Source organism: Mesoplodon mirus (genome assembly GCF_964341445.2).
Source record: "Mesoplodon mirus genome assembly, chromosome: 16".
NCBI classification, from domain to species: domain Eukaryota; kingdom Metazoa; phylum Chordata; class Mammalia; order Artiodactyla; family Ziphiidae; genus Mesoplodon; species Mesoplodon mirus.
In genome coordinates, this window is record NC_138992.1 from 51,267,326 (window position 1) to 51,279,470 (window position 12,145).

Below are 12,145 nucleotides of genomic sequence, written 5' to 3' on the forward strand. Positions count from 1 at the left end.
ATTCTACCCTTATCACTTTCTACAAGCAACAAGGGTAGAAGGTACTCACTTTACCCTAGAGGTTCCTCCAGATATTGTCAACTATCATCAGTATTTATTTTCTTAGAAAAAATGTTGTCCATTAGTGTAAACACATTTAAGTGTACTTTTAAAATAGTCAATATCTAATCTAAAAAATCTAATAAATTAAAAGCATCCTTAAAATAATAATATTTAATATCAATTAATGGGATTGAAATTGATAACTTGTTCCCTATACTACTTAGTTTTACCAAAAAAGAAAATGGAAATTACATAACTTGACCAAAGTTCTCTGCATAAATTATTTCCTTGATTTTTATTTATTTATCAGAGTCTACATCAGAGTGTCACTTTTGATGGAATTACAGCAAGATGCATTTCCTAAAGGATAAGGGACAAAGAAATAAATCAAGAATAATTCCAGGGCTTCCCCGGTGGTGCAGTGGTTGAGAGTGTGCCTGCCGATGCAGGGGACACGGGTTCGTGCCCTGGTCTGGGAGGATCCCACGTGCCGTGGAGCAGCTGGGCCCGTAAGCCATGGCCGCTGGGCCTGCGCGTCTGGAGCCTGTGTTCCGCAACGGGAGGGGCCACAACAGTGAGAGGCCCGCACACCTCAAAAAAAAAAAAAGTGCCATTTATAGAGATGGGTGCTCTAGAAATAGGATCCATTTTAGGTGGAAAATCAACAGTTAAGTTTGATATGCTTGTGAAACATCTAAGTGAAACTGTCAAATGAGAAGTTGGCTATAGAAAACGAGAGGTCAGGATGATAAGTATAATTCTGAGACTCATCAGCATATAAAATGGCATGAAAAGCCAAAGGAGTGGACAAGATCTTTGAGGCTTAAGGAAAATTCTATATTGAATTAACGTACCAAAGCTTGGTTTATTTATAACTTCAAACCTACCATCTAGGAGGATCTTATATCTATTCATATAGTCATATCTTTTATTCTATGAATAAAATTTTGTGGCGTGTACTATGTAGTTTTTTGCATTTCTTATTGGGTTTATTCCAAAGTATTTTAACTAGGCATTATAACATTATAAAAAAGAATATTATTCATTACATTTTCCACAGTTATTACTTGTATAATACAAAGCTATGTTTTTATTTTTATTAAATATTAAAAAAATAACTCACAATTAAGCCTAATAGTGTTTCTGCTTATTTTCTTGGCCCTTGACGTTGATAATCACATCCTAACCCAATCGAAAAATGTTCTCTTCTTTCTAATTGTCAAACTATAAATTTCTGTTTCTTGCTTTACTGCACTAGCTTCCTCATCTAGAATAAGTTAGAAATATTAATTTAAGTAGAGGGTATTCTTACTTTAATGTAAGTTCAACTGTGACATCTGTTATAGTATGAAGTGTAATGTTGTTTTAAGATGCATGTAGGTGTGTGTGTGTGTTTTCATGGGTGCTCACGCATAAGCATGTACCTGTGTGTGAGAGTGTATGTGAATTTTTGTCAAGAAGTCCTAGTTGGTCATAGGGGGATCTTTTACATTTTGTTGTATTTTTGCTTGTATTTTGATTTATTTCAGGTTTTTACTTCTATATTAGTGAGTTATTATATTCGACTTTTGGGTGTTACTTTTTTGTCATGTTTTTATGTGAGAGTCATAGTACCTTCATAAAATGAATTGGGTAGACTAGGTCCTTTTATGCATCTTGCAATGGATTTCATGGCAAGGAAATGAACTATTCTTTGAATATTTAACAGGCAAAACCTCTGAACTTGAAGATTTTTTGAAGATTTATTTTTTCATTTTTAACTTTTTAACATTATTTTTCTTATGACTTTTCTAAGCAGCACATCACAGATACTACTAATCCAATATTGGTTGTTTTTGCCACTCAATAGGGTGATTAACCTATTTCGTTTATTATTTTAAATGGTATATTCTCATTCTATATTTAGACATTAAAAATAATACTTTGCTTCACACTCAATTGCTTGCCTGCCTGCCTGATGCTTGATTTCCTTTTTTTCCTCCTCCCTCCCTCTTTCCCCTCTTCCTTCCTTCCTTCCTCACTTCCTTCTTTCCTTCCTTCCTTCCTTCTTTCTTTCTTCTTTCTTTCTTTCCCTCCCTCTCTCCCTCTCTCCCTCCCTTCTTTCTTTCCTTCCTTCCTTCCTTCCTTCCTTCCTTCCTTCCTTCCTTCCTTCCTTCCTTCCTTCCCTTCCTTCTTTCTTTCCCTCCTTCTTTCTTCTTCTTTCTCTTTTGAGGGTACAGACCATGTCATGCTTGATTTTGTCGTCTTTGAGAATTTTTAAGGTATGTACTCTGTTTCTAATTCTGTTAGTGCTTACCTTTATATAAAATATAAACTTGACACACTCAATTTTAAACTTCACCAAGGTGAGGTGTTCATCTCTTGTTCACTGATGTATCCTAAAAACCTAGAAGAGAGTCTGACACTCTCAATATTCAAGCATTTGTTAAATGAATGAAGCTGTATAAGATGAGGTATTAACATATCTCCTTCTCTTGTCCTCTCCTAATCAACTGTTTTAACTCAATCAGGAATTATCAAAGCAGGCTGTTGTTTAGCAGCAATTATATTTACATATAAATCATGTTTTTAAGAATGTTTTTGTTTGCTATTTTTATATTCAATTTTATAAATATCATCATAACAATTATGTATATGCAGTTTTCTATGATTTATTGAATTGAGTGATTACCATTAGGTATTTGTATGATAAATGTGTCTTGCATTTATGTCTTTATTTTTTTTTTTGAAATCATATGGTATAATGCTTGCCAGTAAATTTTTCAGTCATTTTTTTTAGGAATTCAATGTGAATGGTATATGTTCTGAGTCTATAGATATACGAAATATTTCACTGGTGCCCTAACATATTAAATGCAGGTTTGTAGGTGTAGCACTTTGAACATAAAAGTTTTTTTTTTTTTTTTGGAACTTCAGTTTTCCCTATTTTGGAAAGACGGATTGAAAACTTTCTAGGTTTTGTTATTTGCTTATTTTTAGATTTTATGTTTTTCTGTAAGTAATGTTGGATTTTCTTTTAAAATTGATATTCTGATAATATGGTAAGCCTTTTCGAACTTTGTAAATTTTCTTCAATTGTGTCTGATTGTCACAACTTTTTGATTTGTTCTGTTTTCTTCTGAGCAGCACCTGTGATGCTTACGTTGGATCTTGTTTCTCTGCCCTCTATGTCATCTTTTTTACATGTTCACTTCTTTACTTTTACTTTATATTCTGTTGAAGTCTCTTAAATTTGCCCTCCAAAACATTTATTTGGTTTTTTGAAGCAAAAAGTTTGCTTTTGGTTATTTTGTTTTGGGTGTTCTTGTTTTATTTTCTTTTTTTCATTAAAAAATTACTGTGTTTATATCAGCTCTTTTAAAAATGTCTCTGTGGTCAAATTTTATTATGTTTTCATTATATTATACCTTTCTTTTTAAAACACAGAACAACTATTTAAAAAATATTCTTTTTTATGAAAAAGATATATATTTTAGAGATCTGATCATTTTCTTAATTTTGGCTGAAATATTCCTTCTTCCTTATAATGCAGTTTGTTTTTTGATATATTCCATGTTGATTTTTCCCTTTGCTCATACACTTGTCTATAAGCACAGAGAGTTATGTCTCCTATTTGCAGTCAGAAGGGGAGGTGGGATTTCTTGATTGGCTCTCACCGCTTGTATGCTGGTTTCTTCCTCATCCAAGATTCAGGCTTCTATGGAAGTTAATTGCCACAGTTTCTGGTACAGTTTGCATATGCAGGAAGACTTTTTCTAGTTTGGTTGTGCTGGGATTAATGGATGTATTTCTCCTGCTTTAACTGTTTTGCTCTCTGCCAGAAGAGAGTATTTGAAAAAGAGTCTGAAGCTCTTTGTTGATGAATATTATTTTTTAAAAAACCAAAATACTATCCCCTACAACACATATTACTTCTAATTAGCTTTTTTTTTTTTTTAGGTAATTACAAAAATTATTTGGGATAATTTTTCAGCTGCGTTTAGCAGGAAATACAATTCTAAATTATTTGAAATAAGAAGGATATTTATTAACTCACATAATAAGAAGTCTAGTGGCAGAGTTGCTCCAGAGCTTATTCACTCAGTGGCTTAAAGACATTATAAGCTCCCGGGTATTTTCCATCTTTTTCTCTGTCATCTTCAATTTGTTGGCTACTTTCCTCATCATTGGAAGATAGCTGTAGGAATTCCAGCCCTCACATTATCACACAGCTTGGTCCACAGACAGGAAAGAACCTAAACCTCAATTCTGTCTCCTGAGGAGCAGGCATACCTTCTGAGGGGAGCCCCAACAGGTATCCTCTCATATCTTTCTGGAAAGAATTGCATTACATGCTCCATCCTAAATAACCACTTGTAAGAGGAATAAATTCTATAATTGGCTTAGGTCAGTGGTTCTCAAACCTGACTGCACATAAATCATCTGGGCAATTTAGAAAAATCAATAAAACAATTAAATCCAAGTATCTGAAGGTGGCATATGATTATCTGTATTTTTAAAAGCCCCCAGTTATTGTGTAGACAGATGTAGAGAATCATTTGGCTTAGAGTACCAAAATTCAAAACTCAGGCCCTGAAGCTAAGAGGGGGTGATACAGCTATCTCAGGCTGATACCTGAACAAAACCAGGATCTTGATCAAGAGAAGGGCTGGCTGATAGGTTGTCATTTTTGTTCTGTCCAACTTCTGCCACTTTGTGTGCTGAGTATTGAAGTGTCTCCTTGGCTGTAGAAAGGAAGGAGCTGGTGAGTATGTAGATGTGTGTCACTACCGTGACTGACTTGGAAGAGAATTCCCTTGTACTTGGGAAATAACTTTGTTTCCATCAGTGTCTGTGGGATCAGGTTAAAGAGTTGTGGTGAATCCAATCTTTGCCCTTTATACTTTGAGGCACCTATGCTTCTCTGTTTCAGCTGGTTGAATAAAGGTAATTTAAAAAATGCCTCTCAATCTACTTCCATCAGAGCTGTAAGGAGCAAGACTTTGCCATAGTGTTCTTTTTGATTTGCAATATTGTTTTTGAACTTTTTTATTCTACCTTTATTCAGCGATTTTTCAATATTATTCACTAGACTAGGTACCCTGAGCAAAGGGACTGTGTCTGTGTTACCACTGCATGCCCACTGTCAAGTACATATATGGAATAGAGTAAGGCCTCAACACAGCTTTGATGAATAAGTGAACAGGCTTCTCTGCTCTGATCAGACCAGACTAGCTGCAGGCCAAACTCACAGAGCTGTTTATCAACCTAGAATGCAGGGATTTCTGGATTCTTTTCTTCTCTGTATTCTATTCTGGACTTAGGAGCCCAAATGATTATTTTAACCTTTAAGTTGGATCATATAATTCCTGTGCTCAAAACCTTTCTCTCTTTTCCCATTTAATGTAGCATAAAACCAATGGACTCAATCACCTCTAAGCTCTGTGATGTGAAATCTTGGCTTTTCTTTGCCCTCATCTACTTTTACTTTTCTTTCCCTCATTTATTCCAGTCCAGCTACACTGCCCTCCTCACCTTTCCTGAACACACCAAGTACATTCCTGCTTCAGGGGATTTAATTCCTGTCCCTCCTGCTCAGGACATTTTTCCCATAAATCGCCTCAAGTTTCACCCCTCACCTACTCCACATCTTTGCCCAAATGCCACCTTACCAAGGAGACTTCCTGATCAGCCTATTTAAACACCCCTGTAAAACCTCACCAATTCTTCTTTCCTTCCTGGATTTGTTTTCTACTCGATGTTTTTCATCATTATCATCTGCAATACTATATATATATTTGCTTGTTAATTAGCCTATTGTGTGTCATGCCCCTGAACTGTATAAGCTTTTCAAAGACAGGACTTTCAGTTTTCATTATTTACAGCTGGACTCTTATTGACAGGAATAGTGCTTAGCATAGATTTGGTACTCAAGAAAGATCTGGCTGAATAAATGATCTACATTCTCTACTTGGAAACTGGAGCTAACTATACCTATCCTGCAGTTTTCCTGTGTGCATTAGTGATAGTGTGTATAAAGATATTAGTACAGTGCTGAGAACATAGTAGTAGAGTAACAAATTATACCTTAAAATATTTTTTAAATTTTAAGGTGAAAACCCAGAGCATACCATGTTTCATTTAATTCCCCAAATATTTATGGAGAAATAACCTGTTATGTACAAGGTACCATTTGTATAGGATATAAAGATAGAGAAGGCATAGTCCTTATATTACAGATGCAGCACATAAAGGTGAGGGCTATTTTGCATGCTCAGGCACCTCAAAGTCTTGCATGAACCATATTTAAATTCCTAAAGTGGTTCTATGTATCTCAAGGGCTGATAGAAAGACTTTTCATTAACAAATAGGAAATGTACTTGTAAATCCCTCCTCTGCAAAAATGGCTTAGAACATTAGAATAAGGCATCTCTCTTTCTCTAAGTTATATTCTTTTCTAGGAATCTGAACGTCTCTAGAAAAGGTAGATCACAAACTTACAGACTTCTGACAGATTCAAAGATCCAAATTTCTACCTCTTTATATGCTATTTATACCACCCACATCTCTGGATCTTCAATATGCCCATCTCAATCTACCTATGCACAAACATTGTGAAAAAAAATCACATACCTTTATCATTCTGAAATAGTTTTAGCCTACAAAAAACATAAAGAAGATAAAATAAACACCAGTGTAACCTATACTTAGTTTGATATATATTTGATTTAAAACATTTGATTCAAATATTTTCCTAATAAATTAAATATTACAGCTGCTATTGAATACTCTTATTCTATTCTCCCTTCTTTGCTCACCAGAGATAACACTGAATTTGTTGTTTCTCATTATTTTAAGCTTTTCCTTTAAGTTTTACAACGATTAAATCCTGGATATAAATTACAGATATGGTTTCATTCACCTTCATGTTCATATTAAAACAAAACAAAATAGGATATCTCATTTAAAACTCTGGATACCTACCTTCTCTTGAAAAATCAGGAAACCTTGCCAATCCAGGTCTGCATTTCTGAATTTGGCAGCCAGCTGTATCTCCTCATCAGCATAGTTGCATTGAATGTCTGCTAACTTACTTCAGGCCTGATTAGTACATTTATATTTCTTATCAGGCCTCTGCAGACATTTGCATTTGTAATTCCTGTTCTCCGAACTTTAATCTATTTAAAATAGTTTCCTCTTGTTTCATTTCTATCATTTTTTTGTGTGTATTTCTGCTTTGAAAACTATTCTTTTATTGAAGAAGATGGATGTAAAATTGGTATTTTCTCCTTCCCACTGTCACCAGCGCCCTGTTTACTTAACTTCCCAAGCAGTGGGCCTATTGTCCCATATTTTTCTTGAATTGAATGCAGCAACAAATGTTCCTTTTCTTTCCTTTATGAGACTGATGTTATTGTTAGAAGTATACACTCCCCTCCTCATCTCTTAAAAATCTTCCTTTACATTTATTAAACTAAACCTTCAGGGATTATAATTCCCAATAATCTATACTTTGTTGATCTGGTGTATATTTTATTCCATCCTTGTCATCAAAAGAAATTCTTAAACCAGGAATGGGTAATGAATAAAGAGAAAGACCCATGGTTTCATGTGTCAAGGCCTGTGTGGGGAAAATCAAACTCTAATAACAAAGAATTATTTTGGACATCTGAATTATTCATTTTATTTTGAGAATAGTTAATGAATACCTGAGAAAGGATAATGCTCTTAATTTATAATAATGCCAGGTTATAAATGTTACTCTGTTTATTGACTACTATGAGGACAAATGACAAGCTTGGAAAAATATCCACATGTGTATTTTCTTAATACACAGTACCTGTAACACTTCCTTTCTGGAACATCAGATTATCCCAGGCATCTATTGGCAGCAAACCAAGAAATCACTCTGTTGATTTTACTCCCTTGTAGAACTGCATACATGTTCTTTGCAGCTTCAGAATTCAATCACAGCAGTTACAATTTCTCTAATACCCATTATGGCCAAAACCAGTGTAGTACATTGTGTTTTTCACATTCTCTTAAAAAGGAAGCACATTCCTGATCCATACCCCTAGGTTCTAGGTTTAACCCCTAGGTTAAAGTCTTTAGCAAATTGCTAAAGACTTTAAATAGGAAAATGTGATATATTTATTTTCTTTAATAACAGAGTTTTAATTCTTTTTTTCTTCAGAACTTTTTTTTGATATTCCTTGTTGGATGAAATTGTATAAGACTTCTTAGCTTATACTTGAAAGTCATAGAGAAAGAAGATAAGTCACCTTAAAGGAATTAAACTAGAAAAATAAGAGAAAACATACAAAGCTGATTTTAGACCCCTGACTTCTTTGAACAAAGGTGGCTTTAAATCCACCAAGTGCTCTTGGTGATGCTAAATGTTTTCTCTCTGCTCTTTAATGAGGAGCTGGCAGTCATTTAGTGCAGAGTTTTAGCTGGGAAGAGCATAAATACCTATGTTCAGGTAGTTTTGTTTTTATCCTGAAAACTTAAAATTCTATATTTGGAGTAAAAATATATGCCTTCTAGAAATAAAAACCATAGTGTACCTTCTTTCATGGACTGAGGGCCATCTGATTTTCAATTACATGACAAATTAATATGTTCCAGAATACAAGTCATTCCATGAAAAGTGAAGGCATAAAGAACATATAATATGCATATTAATAAAGTTATGCTACTTTCATTATTGCACTGATTTTGTGGAACTACAAGTTACTTAAAAATTCAAACCAGGTATTAAAACTAAGTGCACCCTAAAAGAAAGATACACACCAACTTTGTTTTAAAAGAAACAGTATTTATTAAGAAATTATATGCTGAATTCTCCTACAGTCTGTGAAGATGGTTTCTTCCATTTCCACAGCACAAGACAATGGCTAAGGGCATCTGGAAAACACTTGCAATACCAGGAAATGGAGAGTTCTTAGTAATAGGAGATGAACTGAAGTGATATATGTACTAATTTGAACTTTTGTATCCAAAGACAAGGCAATCATCCCTGCCGATCTAGTTCTTACCTGTATGGACATTAAAACCTGTCCATGGGATCTCCTACCCAGACTGAAATATTGGGTAATAATCGGGTCATTTCAGTTCAGTAGAGCAGAGAATGCTAAATTTAATCACAGGTCAAACCAACAGTCCTTTATCTATTGAATTACATCTGAAATATTTGCATTTTTTATTAATAAAAATGGTGCTTATTGAGGGCAGAAATAAAACTTTTCAAGTATTTTATCCTTATGATCTGAAGTACTTTAAACTATAACTTAAAATAAATTATAAAAACTAGCATACAATGCATCTTTTCTTACATGACATTGTTGGAAATAAGTTTTAAGTGTATAATTGCAATATCACCTGACTTTTATATATGATCAACAGTAAAACATGCTAATCATAAAAATAGCTTTTACAAATATACATTTGTATACAGTGTCTCCCTTACCATTCATAAATGTCCTCCACATTTTAAGACTTAAAAAAAAACATAATTAGCAAAGGGGAAAAAACACATTTACAATCTAAACCATAAAAACCTGACAATTATACAGCTTAGAACATAGAAGAAATGGAATTTCTAAAATTGAACAATATTGTCCATTTTATTTGGGTTTTTATAAATTGAACCAAAGATACTGTTATGCAGTAAGAAGCCTCCTTTCACATTTCTGGGTGTTGTCACAGTTTCTTTTCTGCTTTTATGGCATCATTCATTACTTCACATCACTTTATCTGTAGAAACTGAGAAAAGAAAAAAGTATTTTAAAATATAGAGATTTATGTTTTTTTATTGCTGATAGCATGCATAAATAAATAAGTTGGAATTTAAGGCTAATTAGGAGAAGGATAAAACAAGTCTTAAGTCTTTAGGACAAATACTTTTGAGAAGCTTAAGTTCTCAGATCCTTTGTTGTACACAACACTAAAATTATTTATATTTATAGAATGATACATTTTTTAAAAATCCGGCTAATTTACTGACTGAGATCAACAGTTATTTTTCAACCTGAGTTCTTGTCCAGGTCAGAAGAGAACCACTTGAAGTTCTAGGCTAGGGAAAGAGATTTGGGCTGCTCATGAATCTTTGCTGCCCCTAAAGAGTGAACATAGGATATTTTTCCCCTGGCAAAGGCTTTGAACAGTGCATTCCTAAGCCTTACATACCTGGGATAAGAGAAAAAGCCAATACAGGGCTCTGATCTGAGTTACACAACCTTGGTTGCCAAAGAAGAAAGCTAGAGGCAGGAAGGACAGTGGAAGACTCATGGTGCAACCATGAGCCAGAAAACACCATATAAGAGTCAAAATTCAATTGGTTGAATAACTGAATTGAGAAATTAAATATGAATATGAAGATAAAATAATGCAAGTTTATTTAGATTAGTGGAGAAAGGCATTTATTTATCCTAGAATCCTATTAAGTTCAAGGTCTTTCTATTTAGGTAAAAAGTATAATTACACCTATTATCCAACAACTTCAAAGGTTTTTTGCAGTTAGATGGGTAACCTATGTGTATGTCTTATGAACCAAAGACAAGCAAATCAATTTGGATGGGAGTTGCTGCGAGAAGAACATCGTGCATCAGTTATCAATATTGGGGGAGCAGAATACTTTGCAGTGCTCCTGGTTATCAATACCAGGGGAGAACTACAAACATTTTTGTCTCTGTATTTTGGTATCAAAGTTGTCAAGGAAAACCTAACACAGTCAAACGTTGGATGGAACGACACTTTACAGCTCTAATAGTGTGTGCTGGTCCCTATAGATAGCAAGTCTCCCTGGCAGTGGATGGAGGGCAATTGGTCTATGACTATCCCTGTTGCTTCTGTAGAAGGACCTGGAAGCCACTCTTATGGAGTTTGAAATACTAAAATATGGAGGTGTGTCTGAGGACCTCTGACATACACATTTAAGCAGGACAAAGGAATTTATATATTTAATTAGCTTAAAACAGGGAAAGTATTTCCATACAATGCTGTAAGACTGACTGCATGGGCTCTTTATTTCTCAGTAAGAAAGTACTCCAGACTCAAGGCCCATTCTTATGCGGCTGAGTGAGGGCTGACAGATCATATGTACAGGCTACACTTTCCAATAGTTGCTGACTTCTATGAGTAGCCACAGAATTAGGTAACTTGACCATTTGTTAAAGATTTGAGGCCTGTGATATAGAGCTTATGAAAAAGACTGATATGGCAGTTGAGATGGTGAGAGTTGCTCTGGGTGTCTGCAGCTTCACGTCACATGTCCTACCAAGATCACAGTCGAAAGGAACTCAGTGAACCTGGATGGTATTTTCTCTTCCTTCATGGGTGTGCAACTTTCACACTCAAGAGTAGATGTACACCTCAATAAATGTAGTTAACTGGATATCATCTTCCTTAGTGAGTACATGTCTTTTAATTCTAGGAAGATTTAGAGTTGAACATAAAATGTTGACAAGAACAGAAATCATAGTACTAATATTTTTGTGTTAAGAAATCTGTGAACATTTGGTACTGTAAACATGTTATTTCAGATAATTTAGTCTATTAATGTGACAGTCTTATGATTTCAGCTTAGAATATGCAATTAAAAATTGAGACATATGATTGCAGTTTTGTGATCTGAAATCTTACATCCACATCTTATGTTCATATGTGATATTAGAAAGTCTAAGAAAACTTTAGGCCATCATATGGATACATTTAACTTACTAGATTTTAAGAATTATCTCATTCTCAGAAAGATTTTGTTAAACCAGACGAATGAAGTACTTAAAAACATGATATATAATATGTAAAAAATTACAAATGTCACTTACAACATTTAATTAACTAATCAGGGACAATCATTTTTCAAAAGGACTCTTAGAAGTACTTTTGTAAGACTTGCTCTACTTATAAATATAATCCTACGAATAAATGCCTAACAATTTTGATTAAAAACTTTCATAAATCAAACAACTAAAAATAACAAAATATATACCCTTAATAGTCTTTTCTCCAGTCAAAGCATTAAAAAGATTTATATCCCCAGGAAAGAAAATTTCATGGGTGAGGCCTAAGTACATTTTGATATTTTGATATTCTCTCTCTGTCTCTCTGTCTCTCTGTCTCT

The 12,145-nt window shown here is 34.1% G+C and overlaps 1 protein-coding gene across 1 annotated transcript in view; it reads right to left on the reverse strand.

Annotated features, from left to right (window-relative positions):
• Positions 1 to 9,717: 9,717 nt before the first annotated feature.
• RALYL (RALY RNA binding protein like) overlaps positions 9,718 to 12,145 on the reverse strand; it is a gene marked incomplete at its 5' end in the record, with an annotated part of 468,135 nt that continues 465,707 nt past the window's right edge. The window contains one exon of the mRNA XM_082601851.1: positions 9,718 to 9,786. Coding sequence (XP_082457977.1) covers positions 9,764 to 9,786 — 23 coding nt within the window. The 3' untranslated portion in view covers positions 9,718 to 9,763. The remainder of the gene's footprint in view (positions 9,787 to 12,145) is intronic.